The sequence below is a fragment of the Mobula birostris genome, chromosome 20 (genome assembly GCF_030028105.1).
Source record: "Mobula birostris isolate sMobBir1 chromosome 20, sMobBir1.hap1, whole genome shotgun sequence".
Taxonomy (NCBI): domain Eukaryota; kingdom Metazoa; phylum Chordata; class Chondrichthyes; order Myliobatiformes; family Myliobatidae; genus Mobula; species Mobula birostris.
This window is the reverse complement of record NC_092389.1, coordinates 29,916,963-29,941,662: the sequence shown is the minus strand read 5'-3', so window position 1 is coordinate 29,941,662 and position 24,700 is coordinate 29,916,963. Positions and strand designations below refer to the sequence as shown.

Here is a 24,700-nt window from a genome sequence, read left to right as displayed (position 1 = left end):
CCATGGCAGACCAATTGAATAACTACTTTGGTTCTGTCTTCACTAAGGAGGACATAAATAATCTTCTGGAAATAGGGGACAGAGGGTCCAGTGAGATGGAGGAACTGAGGGAAATACATGTTAGTAGGGAAGTGGTGTTAGGTAAATTGAAGGGATTAAAGGCAGATAAATCCCCAGGGCCAGATGGTCTGCATCCCAGAGCGCTTAAGGAAGTAGCCCAAGAAATAGTGGATGCATTAGTGATAATTTTTCAAAACCCTTTAGATTCTGGGCTCGTTCCTGAGGATTGAAGGGTGGCTAATGTACCTCCGCTTTTTAAAAAAGGAGGGAGAGAGAAACCAGGGAATTATAGACCGGTTAGCCTAACATCGGTGGTGGGGAAAATGCTAGAGTCAGTTATCAAAGATGTGATAACAGCACATTTGGAAAGCCGTGAAATCATTGGACAAAGTCAGCATGGATTTCTGAAAGGAAAATCATGTCTGATGAATCTAATAGAATTTTTTGAGGATGTAACTAGTAGAGTGGATAGGGGAGAACCAGTGGATGTGGTATATTTGGATTTTCAAAAGGCTTTTTACAAGGTCCCACACAAGAGATTAGTGTGCAAACTTAAAGCACGTGGTATTGGGGGTAAGGTATTGATGTGGATAGAGAATTGGTTGGCAGACAGGAAGCAAAGAGTGGGAATAAACGGGACCTTTTCAGAATGGCAGGCAGTTACTAGTGGGGTACTGCAAGGCTCAATGCTGGGACCCCAGTTGTTTACAATATATATTAATGACTTAGATGAGGGAATTAAATGCAACATCTCCAAGTTTGCGGATGACACGAGGCTGGGCGGCAGTGTTAGCTGTGAGGAGGATGCTAAGAGGATGCAGGGTGACTTGGATAGGTTAGGTGAGTGGGCAAATTCATGGCAGATGTAATTTAATGTGGATAAGTGTGAGGTTATCCACTTTGGTTGCAAAAACAGGAAAACAGATTATTATCTGAATGGTGGCCGATTAGGAAAAGGGGAAGTGCAACGAGACCTGGGTGTCATTATACACCAGTCATTGAAAGTGGGCATGCAGGTACAGCAGGCGGTGAAAAAGGCGAATGGTATGCTGGCATTCATAGCAAGAGGATTCGAGTACAGGAGCAGGGAGGTACTACTACAGTTGTACAAGGCCTTGGTGAGACCACACCTGGAGTATTGTGTGCAGTTTTGGTCCCCTAATCTGAGGAAAGACATTCTTGCCATAGAGAGAGTACAAAGAAGGTTCACCAGATTGATTCCTGGGATGGCAGGACTTTCATATGATGAAAGACTGGATCGACTAGGCTTATACTCGTTGGAATTTAGAAGATTGAGGAGGGATCTTATTGAAGCGTATAAAATCCTAATGGGATTGGACAGGCTAGATGCAGGAAGATTGTTCCCGATGTTGAGGAAGTCCAGAACGAGGGGTCACAGTTTGAGGATAAAGGGGAAGCCTTTTAGGACCAAGATTAGGAAAAACTTCTTCACACAGAGTGGTGAATCTGTGGAATTCTCTGCCACAGGAAACAGTTGAGGCCAGTTCATTGGCTATATTTAAGAGGGAGTTAGATATGGCCCTTGTGGCTACGGGGATCAGGGGGTATGGAGGGAAGGCAGGTACAGGGTTCTGAGTTGGATGATCAGCCGTGATCATACTGAAAGGCAGTACAGGCTCAAAGGGCCGAATGGCCTACTCCTGCACCTATTTTCTATGTTTCTTTGTGAGGAGGTTAATGACTTTTTTAAAAAAAAACAGTTGGAAGTAAAAATGAAGAACCACACAAAAAAAATTCCAGACTTTCAGGCAGGAAGCTGCAGATCCTAACCATCCTCTAGGTAAAAACAATTCTGTTGTTTTCCTTCAAATAATTACTTTAAAACCCACACCCCTTTTAGTCTATATTTAAAGAAAAATGTTACTTCCATTATTCTTTCTATAATTTTTTGTGTCTCTTTTAGAACCCCCTCAACATCCTTTGTTCCAAGGAGATCAACTCTAGCTTATCCAATCTTTCCACATATTAATATTTTCCATTCCTTATAACCTCACCTATACCTCCCTAGTGCAATAATATTTTTTCCTGCAAAGTGGTGATCTGAATTGTGGTATTGAAGCGATGCTCTAATGTGCCCACTTCTAGCATAAGCTCTCCGTTCATAATTATTGGCCTCAACTAAGAAAACATCATTTGTCTATTTAACCAGCTTATTGATTTGCTCTGCTACCTTTAAAGATCAATAGACATGCACTCCAAGATGCCCTTATTCTTTCATGTCAAAAGCCTGGCTAAGGTCAAAACAAACACCAACAAATGCATTGTCCTAATTGACTTTGCTTGCTAACACCACACACACAAAAATTCAATCATTAGTTACTGCTCAACCTATGCCTTTCTAAATGAATATTGGAATTGATTCCAAAGATTTGCAAATCACCTTTTAAACTAACCACCTTCTGTTACTCATTTTATCTTTTCTCCCCTTTTAAGTAACAGTACAACATCAGCACTCCTCCAATTACCTGGGGCCACACCTGTACCCATAACATCCTTGAAAAAATTTCTGAGATCCTACAGGAAGATTTTAACAAATTGGGAAAGAGACCTCAAGAGGTTACTCCAATTCCCTTGTGCCAGTGAGCACGAGAATTGATAGAATAGCATTAATAGATGACAGTTTGTGCAGGAGAGAAAGCTCTAGGTTCTTCATGCATTGGGCTGATCAAGTTCAACAGCTTTCTGGCAATGCCCTTTTGGGAAGATTCACTAGTGCTGTGCAAAGGTTTAAACAAGAGGAACTCAGTAGGTCAGGTAGCATCCATGGAGACAATGGGACATGGGTCCAGACCTAGCATCAGACTGTATACAGCATCTCAACCCAAACGTTGACCATCTCTCTACCTTCAGATGCTGCCTGACCTGCTTAATAGTTTCAGAAGTTTGCTTTGCAAACAGATTCTAACATTTGCATTCTTGTGTTTCCAAGTTAAAAGTTAAAGTCTGTCCCGAGTCTTTTAGGCTCATCAGGCTGGTGCTTATGCCAGTTTCCATGGCTTGAAGCGACTGAGAGTACGAGACTACCCCTCCCCCCCCCCCCGGATAGGATGCCAGTCTATCACGAGGTTAACCCCCAGCATTTTTCTGGTACCCATATTCAGCTGGATGGACTGGAACAGTGTGTGGTTAAGTGTCTTGCTCAAGGACACAACACGCTGCCTCGGCTGGGACTCGAACTCACGACCTTCAGATCGCCAACGCCTTAACCACTTGGCCACACACCACACTGTGTCTCCAAGGGTTTAAGCTAAATTGGCAAGGGAAACAGCACCCCCTACTTCCCTGCAAACTACTTTATTCATATAGGCCATCAATTGCCCTCAGCCCTCCCTTTCTCACCCCTTCCACATCCCTATTTACACTAGAAGTAATTTATAGTTACTAACTAGCAATATGTGAGTGTGTCTGGGAAAACCCATCCAGTTACATAGAAAACATGCAAGTTCCATTCAGTCCTTCTCTGCCCATACCAACCATGCCTTTCTAATTGCTTGAGTCCTTCCCATCACTGACAAAGCAGTCATCTACAAGGCCAGTTTGTCCCTCTGTGGTATGCAGGCAGGTTCTCCAAAAGAGTGGCATATCACACCTCCTTGGCCTCAACCAGGACTTCCTCAATGACTGAAGTTTGGGGTATTTGTCATGAGGTAGCTAACATACCTTTAAAACAATTTCTTCTGGTTTTCTCTTCCAGAAGAAGGTATTTTTGAGCACACTTTCTCTTGCCTATTGTGCCAGATGTGACATCTACGTCAGCAGATCCAAGTTCTCAGACTATGATAGCCCAGTGATAGTCATGTCACCATTGTTGAGTCCAGGTCCTGAATTTCAAACTGAGGAACGCAAGCTGCCCAAGCATGACTTTTTTCGGCACAGGATGACTTGCAGACAAGGCATCACCCAGCTTAATATGGCAAAGCAACACACTTCAAATTTGCTGGTGAACGTAGCAGGCCAGGCAGCATTTCTAGGAAGAGGTACAGTCGACATTTCGGGCCGAGACCCTTCATTAGGACTAACTGAAGAAAGAGCTAGTAAGAGATTTGAAAGTGGGAGGGGGAGGGGGAGATCCAAAATGATAGGAGAAGACAGGAGGGGGAGGGATGGAACCAAGAGCTGGACAGGTGATTGGCAAAGGGGATATGAGAGGATCATGGGACAGGAGGTCCGGGAAGAAGGAAAAGGGGGAGGGGGGCGAAACCCAGAGGATGGGCAAGGGACACACATAAAAGTTGCTGGTGAATGCAGCAGGCCAGGCAGCATCTCTAGGAAGAGGTGCAGTCGACGTTTCAGGCCGAGACCCTTCGTCACTTGTTCCCACCACTAAGCACATCTTTCCCTCCCCACCTCTCTCTGCTTTCCGCAGGAATCGCTCCCTACGCGACTCCCTTGTCCATTCGTCCCCCCCATCCCTTCTCACCGATCTCCCTCCTGGCACTTATCCTTGTAAGCGGAACAAGTGCTACACATGCCTTTACACTTCCTCCCTTACCACCATTCAGGCCCCCAGACAGTCCTTCCAGGTGAGGCGACACTTCACCTGTGAGTCGACTGGGGTGATATACTGCGTCCGGTGCTCCTGATGTGGCCTTATGTATTGGCGAGACCCGACGCAGACTGGGAGATCGTTTTGCTGAACACCTACGCTCTGTCCGCCAGAGGAAGCAGGATCTCCCAGTGGCCACACATTTTAATTCCACATCCCATTCCCATTCTGATATGTCTATCCACTGCCTCCTCTACTGTAAAGATGAAGCCACACTCAGGTTGGAGGAACAACACCTTATATTCCATCTGGGTAGCCTCCAACCTGATGGCATGAACATTGACTTCTCTAACTTCCACTAATGCCCCACCTCCCCCTCGTACCCCATCCATTATTTATTTATATACACACATTCTTTCTCTCTCTCTCTGTCCCCCTTTTCCTTCTCCCTGGGCCTCCTGTCCCATGATCCTCTCATATCCCTTTTGCCAATCACCTGTCCAGCTCTTGGCTCCATCCCTCCCCCTCCTGTCTTCTCCTATCATTTTGGATCTCCCCCTCCCCCTTCCACTTTCAAATCTCTTACTAGCTCTTCCTTCAGCTAGTCCTGACGAAGTGTCTCGGCCCGAAATGTCGACTGTACCTCTTCTTAGAGATGCTGCCTGGCCTGCTGCGTTCACCAGCAAATTTGATGTGTGTTGCTTGAATTTCCAGCATCTGCAGAATTCCTCGTGTTAATACGGCAAAGTACTGGTGGATGTAATGCAAGAACAGAAGAAATAGGAATAGTGAACTACTCGCCTTTTGAGAACCAAGAACTTTATACAATTCAATGTGATAGTCCCTGATTCTTCTAAACTCCAAAAAATTGTAGACCCAGTCTGCTTTATCTTTCTTCATAAACTGCCTGTGTGAAGTTTGTATGTTCTCCCTGGGACAGCTCTGAGTGCCCCGCTTTTCTCCAAATTCCAAAGATGTGCTAATAAGTTCATTGATGACTATAATTCATCCACAAGTATAGGTTGGTAGCAAAAGGAATTACAGAGGAATTGATGGGCATGTGAGACAGATTAAGTTGCAGGGGCTAGAGTGAAATAAAAAGGGGATAAATGGGATTGATCTGCTGGGCACTAGCGTGATCAAATGTGCAAAATGGCTTCCTTCTGTCATAATAAGTATGCAAGTAAGTGAACAGACCTGTATTCAATATTCTCTCGATGGTCTCTACATAGCCTTGTACAATTGAAACAAGATATTTTTATTCTTGTATTCAAAACCTCTTGCAATAAAGGCTGACATACCATTTGCCTTTTTTTTGTAATTTATTTTTTATTGAAGTTCATCATCAAACAAAACTTTCCATAAGATGTATTTCAGATACTGTACATATATATCATAGTCATATTTGTCACAAATCTCCACATAATATTTATTTGGGTATACACTTCTAGAAAGCAGAGGAAAGAAAGAACAATCAAGAGAAGAAAACTATGTACAAAGTAGGGAGTGATTTTTTTTTTACAACATATTCATTGACTTGTGAGGATAAAATCAGGCCTATGTGGTGTTATGTAGTTAAACCATTTTTTCCAGTATGAATAAAATTGTTCCAACTTATGATTAACAGATGCTGTTATTTTCTCCATTGTGGACCAGTATTTAACTTAGTGATTCAACTGCAAGTGTACCTAGATTTTTCTGAACACAGACACATTTTAATTTCTCATTTTCTAAAAAAAAACACTCTGCTTTCCTACTTTTCTTGATAAAGTAAATGGTAAATTTTTAATTTTCTATTCCATTAGCCATACCTTTGTCCGTTCACTTTGTCCATCCACATTTTCCCCAAAGCACATCCAGAACACATGAAAATTAAGAGCAAGAGGCCAAACCAAGCCCACCCATCCTACTGTTCATTCTGATCATTGCTGATCTACACTGCCCTCAACCTCTGTGCCAGTTCCCTTTAGTCCTCAATTCCTTGATCTTTCAAATGGTTAAGTACCTCCATGTTAAACATTTCTAATAATCTGGACTCCACCACTCTCTAGGGAAGAGAATTCCAGAGATTCATTACCCTCAGAGAAGTGATTTCTCAAAGTTCAAAGCACATTTATTAAAGTACATCCAAGTATGTATACATTATACAACCTTGAGATTTATCTCCTTACACGCAATCACAAAACACGAATCCCAGTTATAACTGAGGTACCTCATGTTGCATCATTCTACATTCTTCCACAGTCAAAACTGTTTCATTTGCAAACTTGGTTACAATGCATGGAGATGAAATACTGACAGCCCTAGCAATAAACCCTGTAACCCCATTCCTCACAATTTGAAAATTATATTTTCATTCCTATCTATGAACCAATCCTCAATGAATGCTAGTATATTACCCTGCAATACTTGTCTTCTAATTGCAGACAAGGACCTTCTCACAGTCAATGTTCCCTCTAATTTGTAATGATCAGTGTGTGCAAAAATCTTGTGCCGCACAATTTTTTGCCCAGTGACAACATGGGCTCTGAATTTTACATATAGAACTATTCATTTAAACAGCTAGCAAAACACTGTCATTAGAACTTTGATCTCCTCTGGATCTGATCATTTTCGCTCTCTTTCATCTGCTGTCTCATAAAACATGTGTAGCAGGATTTTCTTGCCGGGGCTTTTTGCACACTGTCCATATGTGATTTGCTTGCTAAATGATGCTTTAAAAAGTCACGATTCCAAATACCACTCCACTTCTTCCCACTTGCAAATTCTCCTGCAACTTTTGCATTGTGACAATACACACGGGTAACACCAGTTTCTGTATTGTACATAAATCTTTCTCAAAGTTGCACCTTCCTGGCCTCATGAGCTTTCAGTGTAGCAGTTTCTAGTGTTTCATTAAGCCATTCCACTTTAAATAAACTAGCAGTTCTCTTGTGCTTCACAGCTTTTGCTTTTTTGGAATTTGACATAGTGAAGCTATAATTTATACAATAAAAACAGTATAAGCAAGCCAGTTCTAAAATCTGGAAACAAACCATCGCAAACTCCACATTGTCAACACCATCAGCATCAGAAATCGGAAAAGGAAATGTGACTGTGTACAATGCCAACAAGGTAGAGGGTGACAACCTTTTGCATGCAGTTTAAATTCCTTTGTACCCTAGTAGCAAGATGTGTGCGCGCACACACCTTACAGGGATCATCGCTCACGGTTCAAGTACATTATATCAAATTGTTACCCCTTGTATCTTCTGGTCATTCCAAATGCAAAGAAATTTCAAGTGAACTGGTGAACACTTCAAGAATCCATGTCAATTCTATTCAAACATAGGTGGACTTGGGTACAAATAATCCTGTAAACTGCTTCCTCCTCACACCCACCCTCATCCAACTTTTCCTGAACACATCTTGCCCCTGGGCCTCCTCTTTCCCCCACTCCCCACCACCACCAATCATCACTCCTTCAGAGCCCCCGCTGTCACTTACTTCTGCTCACCTTCCCTCGGACTCATCCATCTATCCTTACTCCCTCCACAGAAGGCTCACTTCTCCTTTTCCTGCTTCAAACACTCCTCCCCCTCTCTTTTCCCTGACCCTTTGCTCATTCCACTCTACACCTTTTTGACTCCTTCACATTTTCCATGCATTCCTCATCCCAGCTCCCTAACAAACCTTGCAACACTTGCTGTCCACAGATGACCAAAACCTTTGACAAGATTAAGCTCACTAAAATCACAGGTAATTGCCCAATGCTAGCTGAATTAACCACTTCCCTCACCACCAAATTATAGCTACAGCACTAACTTATGTCTGAGGGATCTCTCCTGACCTTTTTCCAGCTTTGGCAAGACTGAGGTTACCACCAATACGGTTCCAAGGCTGTTAATGAGCAGACTCCCAACTGGCGAGGACAGCTTTTTGCATCCCTTACCAGTCAGATTGGGAGAGGTTTGTTCTACCTCCAGGGGACAATTCATTCCACCATCATGAATGAAAGTCTGCAAACTATACATACATCACTGGTCCCTAAAAATCAGTGCTTCTGGTTCCAGAACCGCAGGTCTGTACAGTTACTTAAAGTACTTATTTAAAGGCAGGAAGCAAAACTGCTTTTCCTAAAACTACTTATTCTTACAGACCAAAGGATTTGCTTCAGCTTTTCATAAAGTTGATTCTTCCCTTGCCAATGAGGTGACAGATGTTCCATTATCCGGCACTTCCTGCATTGAAATTAATACAAAACTACAACCACTCAACAGAGTGCAATGCTAGTAGTACATGCCTATGTGCCACCTGCTGGCTGTGATGTTAGGCTTTTCTGTCACTGATATGCAGGCAAAAGAAAATGTATCAACACAAAATAAAACAACACTGAAAGTGATAATTCAGCCCATCGTTCTGTACCACCTAATCAATCGCATTCCTCTGAACTTCCTCAATATCTTTCTACTTCAAGAATTTAAACAACCCACTTTTAAAAATTATTTTCTAGCACATTTTCAGCCAGTGGATTCCAATTTATCGTAACCATGTAAAAAAAAACTATTGTTCACATTGGCCATCTTTGGTGGCTATTTATTCTATTCCTGCACTCTCAAGTTATTTACCCCCTTGCAATGGAAACAGTTTCTTCCTTATTCAACCAACATCCTGAACACTGAGCAAATCTTTGAATTGCCCTGTTCCAAGGAAACCAACACCAATTTTAACATCTCTGCATCATTCTTTTACACTTCTGCAACTCTCCAAGGTCTTGTTGTCCTTTCTATAGTGTTGGATGCCATTTTTCAGCTCTAGCCGAATGTTTTATAAATCTTGCTGAACCTTAGGAAGCTTCTATTCTATATCCCTCCAAAGGTAGTCATAGCCGAAGGGTGGTAGTGAGGACGATCTCCCACTGCTAAACAAATGCTCTTCATGGCGTGCATCTCAAACAGCCTCTGACAACCAAGTCCAACTCCTGGCCTTCACGTGTGGCATAGTTCTTATGCCCGGCAGAGCTGATCTCACTGACAGGAGAAGGGGCAAAGGCGGGCCACTGGCACCTTAAAACCAGTTGCTCTGGGCAGATGGCACTCGTTAACCACAGATGGTAGCTCATCTAGAGAGGGAAAACTCTGATTTCAAACCTCCGCTGCCTTGCGGCTATATCCGCTCACGGGAAAGGCTTTGGAGTAAACCCCGAGGAAAAATCCGGAGTCGGAGTCCCGAAGACAGCTGACTGCTGTACCCAGCACCGGCACGGCAACTCCTGCAATGCTGCTGGCACCAAACTGTAACGACTTTCGTCGTTCCTTTGCACCTGTCATCAGCATGGGACAGGGGGCGGTCCCACTGCATGGGCAACAGATGGATCTCTTTGCCCTGGCTTGCGCCCTAGAGAGGTCACTTCCCAGTGACTAGCAGAGGTGCAGTACCCATGGTCGACCACAACCAACGGAGGCCACACACCCCTCCATGGAATGCATGAGTTTCTCCAGGTGCTCTGGTTTCCTCCTACAGTCAAAGATGTACCAGTTAGATTAATTGGCCACTGTAATTTGTCCTGTGATTAGGCTAGGTTTAAATCGAGAGTTGCAAGGTGGCGCGGCTCGAAGAGCCAGAAGGGCCTGTTCCATGCTGCATCTCTAAATAAATAAATAAAATCACACATGACTTTGCACTTCTGCCATCTTCATATATACTTATTTTACACTTTCTGGGTCTTATTCTTTCCACCAAAATTAATTACTTCACAATTCTTCTGTTAATATCAGTTGCCACAACCATTCATCGTTCTAGACCTTCCTGAAGTATATTACAAGGTAAGACATTTCTTCTTCATGTACGTGCTGAATTTCTTCTGAATTCAGGCAGAAGTAAATAGGAGAAAAACTTCAGTGGACTCTGACCCAGTTCAAGTCAAGTCCAGGAATTGGCTGGTGTAACAATTTCTCCTTTAAAACTAGTCAATTTCTCAAAATGAAAGTAGAGCCACGAGTATCTTATTCTGTCAAAGCCAGTCTCTTGTAAGATCTTGTTTCGATCTTACTTGGTTCCTTTCCATCATCTCTTTTCAGTTTCATTGATGTCTATGTATAGTCTATGTAGAAAAAGTTTGTGAACACTTTGCAATTACCAGGTTTTTTGCATTAATTACTCATAAAATGTGGTCTGAACTTCATCTAAGTCACAAAGATAGACAAACACAATCTGGCTAAACTAATAACACAAACAATCGTACTTCTTCTCATCAATACCGAGTACACCATTTAAACAATCACAGTCTAGGTTCACAGAAGTCTGTGAATCTCTGGGGTAATGCTTTCCACAAAAGCTATTTGGAGTCAGGTGTTCCAAACAATGAGATGAGATTGGAGCTCTGGGTTATAGAGGTGCCTGCCCTATTTTTTTTTTAATAATCTGACAAACAAAGGCAGATTACTGACACAGCCAGCCTTTCTCGAGAAAGATCCATTTACGTGCACCAAGCCTCGATCGAAACAACTTTCAGAGAACCTTAGAAGTAGAATTGTGGAGAGGCATGAAGCTGAAAAGAGCTACAAAAGCATTTCTAAAGACCTGAGTGTTCATCAGTCCACAGTAAGAGAAATTGTCTGCAAAAGGAGGAACTACAGTACTGTTGCTACTCTCCCTGGGAATGGGCATCCTGCAAAGATCATGCCAAGAACAGAAGGTGCAATACCGAAGGAGGTGAAAAAGAATCTACCCAAGGGTAACGGCAAAAGACCTGCAGAAATCTCTAGAGCTTGCTAAAGTTTCTGTTCATGTGTCCACTATAAGAAAAGTACTGAACAAGAATGGTGTTCATGGAAGGACACCATGGAGGAAACCACTCCTCTCCCCAAAAAAAAGTCTCAGGTTTGCAAAGACCACCTGGATGTTCCACAACACTTCTGGGACAATGTTCTGTGGACAGATGAGACAAAAGTTGAACACTTTGGCAGAAATGGACACTGATATGTTTGGAGGGAAAAGGGCACTGCACACCCACACCAAAACCTCATCCCAACTGTGAAGCATGATGGAAGAAGCATCATGGTTTGGGGCTGCTTTGCTGCATTAGGGGCTGGGCAGCTTGCAATCATTGAGGGAACAATGAATTCAATATTTTATCAAGACATTTTTCAGCATGCCAGGGTTAGCAGTCTGTCACCTGAAGCTTAATAGAAGCTGGATAATGCAACAAGTCAACGATCCAAAAGACAAGAGTAAATCAATGACAGAATTGTTTAAAAAGAGGAAAATTCATGTTTTGGAATGGCCAAGTCAGAGTCCAGACCTTAACCCAATTAAGATGCTGTGGCATGAACTGAAAAGGGCTGTTCATGCAAGGTATCCCAGAAATATTGATGAACTGAAACAGTTTTGTATGGAGGAATGGTCTAAAACTTCTCCTCGCAGTCGTGCAAGTCTGGTCAGCGGCTACAGGAAACTTTTGGTGGAGGTTATTGCTGCTAAAGGCGGTTCTACCAATTATTAAATACAAGGGCTCACATACTATTTTCCAGCCTGGACTGTGAATGATTGAACAATGTGTTCAATAAAGATATGAGAAGTACAATTGTCTGTGTGTTATTAGTTCAGGCAGATTGTGTTTGTCTAATATTGTGACGAAGATGAAGATCAAATGACATTTTATGAGCAATTAATTCAGAAAACCAGATAATTGCAAAGGGTTCAAACTTTTTCTTGCAACTGTAAGTGCCAGTTCTTGCCCTTGTACAGAATTCAACAGTTTCATCAACCCTAATGCCAATACTTTGCTGGTTCATACCCAACTCTTTCCTTGCCTTTAGTGACAAATATTCAGCCCATTGTCCAAACACTAGTTTGACTACAATTTCACCTATCACGCTTCCATTCATGTCTAAATTCACTGTTTCTCAATTGCACCTGCTCTGACATTGCCAACTTCCACACCAGTGCTTTCAATGTTTTCTTTTTATCTCAGCGATAATTTATCTAACCACGCTTGACAAAATGTTTGAGCACGCTTGACAAAATGTTTGAGCGATCTGTTCATTTCCTGCTATTGTTTTCAAACCATGTCCCCAATCAGAACAATGAGAGAGCTCAGCGATCTCACCCACCTTTCAGCCACGAGCCCCCACACTCAAATTATCATACCCCATTATTTCCAACTCCTCCATTGGTGCCACTAGCAAATACACCTTCTCCTTCCCTCGCAACTTTACAAAGGAACTATTTCATTCACCTCTCTTCCATCTCCACCAATAGTCAATCCATTTCTAAGATAGCTTGCAGCGACAGAGCAATACACCCTTTTCATCGTCCAGGGACCCGAAACTATTCCAGGTATGCAGTGACTCGTGTGCATTTCTTCTAATATATAAATATACACAAAGCTAAATCTTCCAAAACTTCTACCAAATTTGGATGCCTTGTGGCCACTAAGCTAATAGATCTACATTCAAGTACACATTGATGAACCAATCATTCGCTGTAAAAATACAAAGATTAGTTTCCACTGGCGCCAAAAGGCTATAAGCACAAGGGACTGCAGATGCTAGAATCAAGAGCAACACACAAAGCGCTGAAGGAACTCAGGTCTGCATCATCAAATGGGCAGTTGACATTTTGGGTCAAGACCCTTCATCTGGACTAATAAAGGGTTTCAGTCCAAAATGTCCACTGGTCCATTTCCCTCCATTGCTGCTGCCTGACCTGCTGAGTTCCTCCAGTACTTTGTGTGTTGCATCAAAAGCCCACCAGCTGTGTAACACAGCAGTCACTGCCCCAATTGATAATATAGTTTTTGTTGAAGTTGCATCTTGTGACATCAATCCAATCACTGATTATATACATTTATGCACTCAATGGAAATAGTATGAAGGCAAACTCTTGCTTGTATCAATGATTCCTGTATTAATTCTATACCCTCTTTATTCGCCAATGGTTCAAAACTGATGTCTTAGTATTGGCAATGCATAATAGAAATGGAGTATAATTACTACACACTAGCATAATAAAGTTTCATATTCTAATACAGAAATTAGGAAGTCTTGAAGTGCTGTAAGCTGTACAGAAAAGAACCACATGCAGCTCAAGAACAACAGCACTGCTGCTGTAAAATAACTATGGCTGCTGACTAACTCCATGTGTAAGGCATGGACGGACTGCACTTGTACTGTACCATTGAGGGCTGGAAGCGGATGAAGGTAATGTGTGCTGTAGATGTCATTCTTCATCTGAAGACGAAGATCTGCATTTCTATTCAGAAGCTGTGGCAAAGTATCCTCCTGGAAAGGTGTCTTCTCTAGAATGATCACTGCATCTCGAACATCACCACCATCTTCTCCAACCTGCCACAAGAAAGAAGATTGTTAATAAACTGACAGAATCCTCTGTCAAAAGTAGAATTTGCAGTGAAATTTGTTTACCCAGTTGCATACAATCTAAAAACAGAGTAATGCGAACCCTTTGACAAAAGAGCAACAACTAAAACAACTTCTATTTATATTTCACTTTAGATATTTCAGCTCGAGGTGTCAGAGTTCAGAATTTAATCCTTGCATCCTCTGTAAGGAGTTTGTACATCCTTCCCATGGAATGCTTGGGTTTTCTCTGGGTGCTCTGGTTTCCTCCAACAGTTCAAAGGCATACCGGTTAGTAGGTTAATTGGTCATTGTAAACTGGCCTGCGAGTAGGCTAGGGTTAAATCAGGGGTTGTTAGCAGTATGGCTCAAAGGGCCTATTCTATGTTGTATCTAAGTAAATAAAATAAATTTCACATGAACATTATCAAGCAAAATTTGTCACACTGGAATATTAAGCCAGGCAACAAAGTGCTTGGTCAAAGAGGTCAGTTTCAGGGGGCATCCTGAGACTAAAAGGTTCAGAGGCACAGACACTTAAAGAGTAAATTCCAAGAGATTAGAAGCTTTGGCAGCAGGAAACTTAGCTGTCGAAGGTTAAGCAAACACACTTGTGAACAAGCAAGAAATCAAAATTAGATGAGCATATTTATACTGAAGAGATATTATGAGGAGGAAATATCAAAGGAATAGGGAGAGAAACCATGGAGAGCTTTTAAATCTTCTTTACTTTCAAAGAAGCACTGCATAACTCAGAACTAATATATCAATAGATTAGCATAACAAATGTTACAGCACTGAAATTAGTCATCTAGCTCTACCCTATCTCATCTAACCCTTTCAGCATAATACTTCATTCCTTTCATGCAAACTAGTTCCTCAATACAACTATCCCTTTTCAGTTAAATTACCTTAAACAGAATTTCGTATTCTAACTATGCTCAAAATAAATAATTTCTCCTGAATTCCCTAGTGTTTGTACTTTTTTGTGGTCTCCCTCTCAGGTGAAAACACTGATTCCAGCCTTTACAAACCACTTCAGAACTTAAGGTCAAAAGCCAGGGCAACCAACTTTTCTTTTCCAGATGAAAATCCTCCATTCAGTGCAATATCTGGCAGTCAGTTTAAAACTACAGCAGTCCAGAGTTAACAGTGAACTATGTATCAATAAGAGTTAATCTAGTTATTTTTAAAAGAATGACTAGCTGGATATTCAGTTACCAGACACTTATTTAACAAATCTTCACAACAACTAATATGTTTCTCTCTGAGGATCTCACTCACTACAACAAAAAGTTGCGACCATAACAGGAGACTATATTTCAAAGGCCTGTGAAAACAGCACTTACAGTGGCATGCAAAAGTTTGGGCACCCCTGGTCAAAATTTCTGTTACTATGATAGTTAGGTGAATAGGAGATGAACTGATCTCTAAAAGTCATAAAGTTAAAGATGAAACATTCTTCTCAACATTTTAAGCAAGATTAGTGTATTATTTTTGTTTTGTACAATTTTAGAGCGGGAAAAAGGAAAGGAGCACTATGCAAAAGTTTGGGCACCCCAGGAGATTTGAGCTCTCAGATAACTTTTACCAAGGTCTCAGACCTTAATTAGCTTGTTAGGGGTATGGCTTGTTCACATTCATTATTAGGAAAGGCCAGGTGATGCAAATTTCAAAGCTTTATAAATACCCTGACTCCTCAAACCTTGTCCCAACAATCAGCAGCCATGGGCTCCTCTAAGCAGCTGCCTAGCGCTCTGAAAATTAAAATAAATGATGCCCACAAAGCAGGAGAAGGCTATAAGAAGATAGCAAAGCGTTTTCAGGTAGCCGTTTCCTCAGTCTGTAATGTAATTAAGAAATGGCAGTTAACAGGAATGGTGGAGGTCAAGTTGAGGTCTGGAAGACCAAGAAAACTTTCCGAGAGAACTGCTCGTAGGATTGCGAGAAAGGCAAATCAAAACTCCCGTTTGACTGCAAAAGACCTTCAGGAAGATTTAGCAGACTCTTCTAGCAGTGGTGCACTGTTCTACTGTGCAGCGACACCCGCACAAATGTGACCTTCATGGAAGAGTCATCAGAAGAAAACCTTTCCTGCATCCTCACCACAAAATTCAGCATCAGAAGTTTGCAAAGGAACATCTAAACAAGCCTGATGCATTTTGGAAACAAGTCCTGCGGACTGATAAAGTTAAAAGAGAACTTTTTGGCCGCAATGAGCAAAGGTATGTTTGGAGAAAAAAGGGTGCGGAATTTCATGGAAAGAACACCTCTCCAACTGTTAAGCACGAGGGTGGATCGATTATGCTTTGGGCTTGTGTTGCAGCCAGTGGCACGGGGAACATTTCACTGGTAGAGGGAAGAATGAATTCAATTAAATACCAGCAAATTCTGGAAGCAAACATCACACCGTCTATAAAATAGCTGAAGATGAAAAGAGGATGACTTCTACAACAGGATAATGATCCTAAACACATCTCAAAATCCACAATGGACTACCTCAAGAGGCGCAAGCTGGAGGTTTCGCCATGGCCCTCACAGTCCCCCGATCTGAACATCATCGAGAATCTGTGGATAGACCTCAAAAGAGCAGTGCATGCAAGATGGCCCAAGAATCTCACAGAACTAGAAGCCTTTTGCAAGGAAGAATGGGCGAAAATCCCCCAAACAAGAATTGAAAGACTCTTAGCTGGCTACAAAAAGCATTTACAAGCTGTGCTACTTGCCAAAGGGGATGTTACTAAGTACTGACCATGCAGGGTGCCCAAACTTTTGCTTCGGGCCCTTTTCCTTTTTTGTTATTTTGAAACTCTAAAAGATGGAAATAAAAAAGTAATCTTGCTTAAAATATTAAAGAGATGTGGCATCTTTAACTTTATGCCTTTTGGAAATCAGTTCATCTTTTACTTGCTTAGCTATTCACAGTAACAGAAATTTTGAACGGGGTGCCCAAACTTCTGCATACCACAGCATATTTTCTTGAGGTGGTTAATGGGAAGGAGTCCATAAAATGAACAAGTTACTTAAAATGAAATAATAACCTCTCTAGCACCTACAAGAAAAAATCTGTAGATGCTGAAAATCCAAGCAACACATGTGTACACAAAATGCTGGAGGAACTCAGCAGGCCAGGCAGCATTTATGGTAAAAGAGTACAGTCGATGTTTTGGGCCAAGACGCTTCAGCAGGACTGGAGAAAAAAAAGATGAGGAGTCGAGTTGAAAGGTGTGGGGAGGGGAGGGAGAAACACAAGGTGACAGGTGAAACCAGGAGTGGGAGGGGTGATGTAAAGAGATGGGAAGTTGATTGGTGATGGAGGTATCTGATAGGAGAGGACAGAAGACCATGGAAGAAAGAACAGGGGGTTGGAGCACTAGAGGGAGGTGATGGGCAGGCAAAGAGATAATGTGAGAGAGGGAAAAGGGGATGGGGAATGGTGAAGTGGGGGGGAGGGGGGGGCATTACCGGAAGTTAGAGAAATCAATGTTCATGCCATCAGGTTGGAGGCTACCCTGACTGAATATGAGGTGTTGTTCCTCCAACCTGAGTGTGGCCTCATTGCGATAGTAGAGGAGGCCATGGATGGACATAGGACTGGGAAGTGAAATTAAAATGGGTGGTCACTGGGAGATCCCACTTTTTCTGGCTAAGGAGCATATGTGCTCAGCGAAGTGGTCTCCCAATCTACGTCGGATCTCACCAATATACAGGAGGCCACACCGGGAGCACTGGACACAGTATATGACCTTAACAGACTCACAGGTGAAGTATCACCTCACCTGGAAGAACTGTTTAGAGCACTGAATGGTAGTGAGGGAAGAGGTGTAGCACTTGTTCCGCTTGCAAGGATAAGTGCCAGGAGGGAGATCAGTGGGGAGGGATGAATGGACAAGGGAGTCGTGTAGGGAGCGATCCTGCGGAAAGCAGAAAGTGGGGGGTGGGGGGGGAGAAAGATCTGCTTGGTGGTGGGATCCCGTTGGCGGGAGTTGCAGAGAATTACGTGCTGGACGTGGAGGCTGTTGGGATGGTAGCAGAGGACAAGAGGAACCCTATCCCTGGTAGGGTGGCAGGAGGATGGGATGAGAGCAGACACGCATGAGAAGGAAGAGCTACGGTTGAGGGCAGCATTGATGGTGGAGGAAGGGAAGCCCCTTTCTTTGAAGGAAGAGGATATTTCCTTCATTCTGGAATGAAAAGCCTCATCCTGAGAGCAGATGCGGTGGAGATGGAGAAATTGAAGGAACAGCATAATGCAGGAAGACTGGTGAACTGATGGGCCTCCTCCAATCCCTGCATACACCTCCAGAATTGATTAAATTTCCTGGAATGCATTTGAAAACTACTTGCAACAGCTGGTACGTTTCAGCTTGTCAAATCATCTAGTTCACTTTTGATTCACTGTATCCTCACCGGGAAGAGATTGACAAGTTTCTGATGTCTTACCATCCATAGCAACTGGTACTCACCACAAAAGTTTAAGATTTACAGAAGTGGTCTGTCATTGCCTTCTTCTGGGGAGTGTCTTTACAAGATGGGTCACATAACTAGGACTTGTGATATACACCAGCTGCTTGTACGACCATCCACCACCTGTTCCCATGGCTTCATGTGACCCTGACCGGGGGCGGGGGGGGCAAGTCACACCTTGCCCAAGGGTGACCAGTGGAGGGAAAGAGCACCTTACACCTCCTTTGGTAGAGATGTTTCCCCACCCCACCACATTACCTTGCATTATATTAGCATTAAATATACCATAGATGGTGAATTTTGGAAATTTTGAAATTTCCAATTTAATAACTTTGATGGACAATTTCCTCTGATGATAGTTCAGAAACAACTGCGCAATTTTAAAACAAGAGCATTCAGTGTCCATATCAGGAGATAGCTTTCCCACTTGATGTGTAGTGTGCATCTGGGAATAATTAGAGCTTAAGACAATTTTATATATTTCTGTTGCAGAGGTGACAATGCACCTTAAAAACTTTGTTTTCAACTAAACATCTGCAGCTTTACATCAGCTGTTTTTCCACTACACCTTAGTTATTTCAGATTAACACACAAAATCAGAGGAGCGTAAGAGATGGAGAATCTTCTAGCAATTAAATTGAACGTATGGAAAATTATAACTATAATGTGCAAACCTCTTTGATAAAATTACTTCCAAAGTTTTAATGAGTAACTATATTATTATATGAGAATAATGTACTGCAGATGTATACCAGCACTAACATCTTTCACAAGGGTATCTCCTAAACATGGTCACTGCAGAATGCTGTACTGTACAATTCTTTAAACTATTTGTCCCATTCTCAGTATAAGAGGCCAGACATACAGTTGAAGTTGGAAGTTTACACACACTTAGGCTGAAGTCATTAAAACTCATTGTTTAACCATTCCACAGATTTCATATCAGCAAACTATAGTCTTGGCAAGACATTGAGGACATCTACTTTGTGCACGACACGAGTAATTTTTCCAACAATTGTTTACAGACAGATTATTTCACTTTTAATTGACTATATCACAATTCTAGTGGGTCAGAAGTTTACAAACAAAATCAAAAAAAATCAGCCAAGACCTCAGAAAAAAAAGATTGTGGACCTCCACAAGGCTGGTTCATCCTTGGGAGCAATTTCCAAATGCCTGAAGGTACCACTTTCATCTGTACAAACAATAGTATGCAAGTATAAACACCATGGGATCACGCAGCCGTCATACCGCACAGGAAGGAGACACGTTCTGTCTCCTAGAGATGAACGTACTTTGGCGCGAAAAGTGCAAATCAATCCCAGAACAACAGGTAGACAAGTATCTATATCCACAGTAAAACGAGGCAATGCTACCAAATACTAACAAAGTGTATGTAAACTTCTGTATATGTATGTACACTGGGAATGTGATGAAAGAAATAAAAGCGGAAATAAATCATTCTCTCTACTATTATTCTGACATTTCACATTCTTAAAATAAGGTTGTGATTCTAACTGACCTAAGACAGGGAATGTTTTCTAGGATTAAGTGTCAGGAATTGTGAAAAACTGAGTTTAAATGTATTTGGCTAAGGTATATGTAAACTTCTGACTTCAACTGTATGGCTCGCTTTCACAAGCTCTCTACTGAATATTGCAGACAGGCCCACTGGCCTACCATTGGGACCTAGCACTCTGCTGGGATCTATACCAACACAATCTCTTGCCAGAGGTTCGACTCCCACTGCAGGAACTTATCCAAATCCTAACTCACTTACGAAAGAGCAACCCAAGGCCCTGATCCATACTCACCCCAGCCTCTGTCCAATATCCCCAAAACAACCCACCTTAATCATATTATCGCTGCCTGAAATCCTGCCCTCCTTTTCAAAAAGTGCACCCACTTCTGAAACTGCATTCCTAAACCTGTCATCTCCAGGGTGCAGCCCTGACTCAGCACCATACACCCTCCTACTACTGCAGATGTCTTGCATTTTGAAAACTTAAAGGTTAATTTTTGCACCTTATCCAAATTTTTTACACACGAATTCAAATTGTGTCCAAACACTACTTGTGAATGACTAAGCACATTAAGAGATACGGCAATTAGTTATGTTCCTGATTTGATGGCATAATGCACCAAAACTGGTGAACTGATGGGCCTCACCCAATCCCCACATACATCTCCAGGATTGATTAACTTTCCTGGAATACACTTGAAAACTATTTCCTGCAGCTGGTGTGTGTTCCTTCATGGACTACGTAGAGAATAAAGGATAGAATTCACTAAGAAGACTACAAATCCAATGAGCATTCTCTTCCTACACAACACCAGATGAAAAACTCCCCTGGGCACCATCACATCCTACCCATCTTATGGCTCATTGTATCCACGCTGTTTCAAAAGAGCAATCCAACATAATCTAACCCTGCAAGTCACTGTCTTCAAGTACAAGTACAACCACTTTTTAAATGTGATGAGCATTACTGATTCTATCGTCCTTCCTGGCAATAAATTCCACACTCTACCACTTCAAATGAAAATATTTTCCTCATGTCTCTCCTACTTTTACAATTACATTAAATCAATGTTCCCTGCTTTTTGACCCTACAGCTGTGAAAAACAATGTGTTGACTCTTGCGTGCCTTCTGAAGTGGTTAGGTAAGCAATTTAAGTTGTACGCAACACTGAAACAGTTAAATAATTAAAACGGACACACTACCATGACTTTTTTGAGGATTCATGCCATCAAGTAGACCAATCTTCTGCCAATTCATTTCATTCTATATGATAACAATATAGAATGATGGCCCACAGTATAGCAAAGGGTATGGTGCCAGACAACATCCTAAGTGAAGACATGCACCAAAGCTAGCTGTCTCTGTCCAAGCTGCATCACTACAGTTAAAGCACTGGAATCTGCACAACAACGTGAAAAATTGTCCAGGCTTGCCTTCACAAAAAATCCAATCCTGCCAATTACCATCAACATATCTACCCTCAAGTCACCAGCAAAATGACAAAAAGTGTCACCTGTGCTATCAAGTGGTACTTACTAACAACTTGTTCACAATGTGCAGCTTAGGTTTCACCAGGAGCATTCAGCTCAGACCCCTTCATAGAATACGTCCAACATGGACCAAAGGGCTGATCTCCAGAGGTGAGATTAGAGTGATTGTTCTTGACATCAGACAGCCCTTGACTGAGTGTGGTATCAAGGAGCCCTGGTAAAAATGAAGACCATGGACAGCAGAGTGAAATACTGTAATGGTTGCAGTTAAATCTCACATAAACCAAAGGCACTATTGTTATGAAAGGTCATTCAACTTAACTCCAAGAAATCACAACAGGAGTTCCTCAGGGTGATGGCCTAGCTTCAATAATTTTTCCACCTTCATCAAATTTAGAATTATAGATTTTGCTGATGATTGCTCAATATTCAATTTCATTTCTTCAGCAAATGGAACAATCCACGTTGCATGAATCAAGACCATGACAACATTCAGGCACTGACCAGTTGCCTCCAACAACTTCACAAAAACCCAGCAGCCTACATTTCAATTTACAAAACCCAAACAGTTTACATTCTGATCCATTTCAGTCCCTGTTTGGGTCTTTCATTAAAAGTACTGCTGTGCCATAGGAACACAAGTACACATGCAACAAGATGTGCAGCTTGAGCAGTATGAGATGGAGCTGGAAGATGGAAAAGTGCGTCGGTATATTGGAAATGGCAGACAAGAACAGACCATTTAAAGAGCTTAAAGTCTAAAAAAGTCAGTTCCAATTATTATAACACATTCTGATCTTTTGCACTAAATACCTACTGATGACAGCACTCAAACTCACTTTCCAAATCGAGATTCATGATGTCTGTGATAATAAACCTGACTCTGATTGGAACGTTAAAAGAAAGCAATCCCCTCAACACCACTTAAGTTCATATTTTATAAAACAAATTACCTTCCTCACATCATATCAAAGTTTTTTTGTAAACTCAAATTTGCACAGAAAAAGAATTAAATAGGCTAAGCTTTAGATTATTCAACTTAATTATGTTCCAGTGTGTGCACTCTCATTTAATTTCAAGCCTTTATGCACTAATCCATCAGTGCCGAATAGAAAAATGTGGCTGGGTTCTTAAATGAACACCATGTCCGCTTTGGAAGGCAACGAGCTTCTCCTTGACATTGACATCATGCAGGGATGGATAGGTAAGCAATGAAAATTGAACTTGCTAAGAGCACCCAAATTCTGGGGGAAAAAAAAGAATTTTCTATTGTTCTCTAAAGATCCCTAGTAATTTTTTCAGAGGTCAATTAATTCTCACTCAGTTCTCTCTTTTTCCAAAGAAAATAATGCTTACCTTGTCAGTCCTTCTTTACAGCTGAATTCCAGTCCTTGCAACATGCTCATGCATCCCTTTTATACCCTTTCAGAGCCAAACATCTTTTGTGTAATGCAGTGACTAGAATTGAATGCAAAAGATTCCCTATCAAAGTGTTACACATGTTCAACAAAACTTCATTGGTTTTATATTCTATGCTTCAGCTCAAAGTATTCAATGTACCTTTTTAAAAACACAGTATTTACTTGCTCTGCAACTTTCATGATCTGCAGACAAAAACCCCAAAGTCTGCCTGTCTCTCCACAATATTCCTCCATTGTTTATGCTACTGTCTTGTTCCAATTCCCAAAAGGATCCAGCAAAATTTGATTTCCCAATTAAGCAGACCATCTATATCCTCAAACCTTTCTCCAATTTTCTCTCTTCTGCAAATAATGTAACCTTCAATGAAGTCTAAATCAATAATATGTAAGAAAACAAGAGTAGGTGATTGTAACTTTCCACATATTGACTCCCACACTGTAAAAGGACTAGATGAGATAAACAAGAGAAAATCTGCAGATGCTGGAAATCCAAGCAACACACACAAAATGCTGGAGGAACTCAGCAGGCCAGACAGCATCTAGGAAAGAGTACAGTCAGCATTTCAGACCGAAACCCTTCAGCAGGACTTTGTCAAATATGTTTAGGAAAGTTTCCTTAATCAGTACATAAGGGTCCCAATGAGAGAGAGTGTGTAATGCTTGATCTCCTATTTGAGAATGAGACAGGGCAGGTGACACAAGTTTGTGTGGAGGAACACTTTAGTAATCGCAATGCCATTAGATTTAAGGTAATTATGGAAAAGGATAGGCCTGGTCCACAGGTTGAAATTCTAAATTGGAGAAAGGCCAATTTTGATGGTATCAGGAAGGATCTGGCAAGTGTGGATTGGGACGGGCTGTTTTCTGGCAAAGGTGTACTTGGTAAGTGGGAGGCCTTCAATTTTGAGAGTACAAAGCCTGTATGTGCCTGTCAGAATGAAAGGTTAAGATAACAGGTGTAGGGAACCATGGTTTTCAAGAGATATTGAGGCCCTGGTTAAGAAAAAAAAGGTGCATAGCAGGTATAGGCAGGTAGGAACAAGTGAGGAGCTTGAGAGGTATAAGAAATGCAAGAGAACATTTAAGAAAGAAATCAGGAGGGCTAAAAGAAGGCATGGGGCCGCTCTAGCAGACAAGGAGAAGGGGAATTCTAAGAGATTCTACAGTTATTATTAAGAGCAAAAGAATTGCAAGGGACAAAATTAGTCCTCTGGAAGACCAGAATGGTAATCAATGCATAGAGGCAAAAGAGATGGGGGAAATCTTAAGTGGATTTTTGCATCTACAAACCCCATTTCCAGAAAAGTTGGGATATTTTCCAAAATGCATTAAAAACAAAAATCTGTGATGTGTTAATTCACATGAACCTTTACTTAACTGACAAGAGTACAAAGAGAAGATTTTCAATAGTTTTACTGACCAACTTAATTGTATTTTATAAACATACACAAATTTAGAATTTGATGGCTGCAACACACTCAACAAAAGTTGGGACAGAGGCATGTTTACCATTGTGTTACATCATCTTTCCTTTTAATAACACTTTTTAATCGTTTTGGAACTGAGGATACAAATTGTAGTAGATTTGCAAGTGGAAATTTTGTCTATTCTTGCTTGATATAAGACTTCAGCTGCTCAACAGTCCGTGGTCTCCGTTGTCTGATTCTCCTCTTCATGATGCGCCATACATTTTCAATAGGAGATAGATCTGGACTGGCAGCAGGCCAGTCAAGCACACGAACTCTGTGTCTACAAAGCCACGCTGTTGTAGCCCGTGCAGAATGTGGTCTGGCATTGTCCTGCTGAAATAAGCGTGGACATCCCGGGAAGAGACGTCGCCTTGAAGGCAACATTATGTCTCTCTAAAATCCTAATACGCCTCAGAGTCAATGGT

At 41.7% G+C, this 24,700-nt stretch overlaps 1 protein-coding gene across 2 annotated transcripts in view; it reads right to left on the bottom strand.

Moving 5' to 3' along the window:
• Nucleotides 1-24,700, bottom strand: part of dcps (decapping enzyme, scavenger) — a 96,621-nt gene that overhangs the window by 56,980 nt on the left and 14,941 nt on the right. For both annotated transcript variants that reach the window (XM_072238424.1, XM_072238425.1), the window contains exon 2: nt 13,725-13,893. In XM_072238424.1, the coding sequence (XP_072094525.1) occupies nt 13,725-13,893 (169 nt within the window). The remainder of the gene's footprint in view (nt 1-13,724; nt 13,894-24,700) is intronic.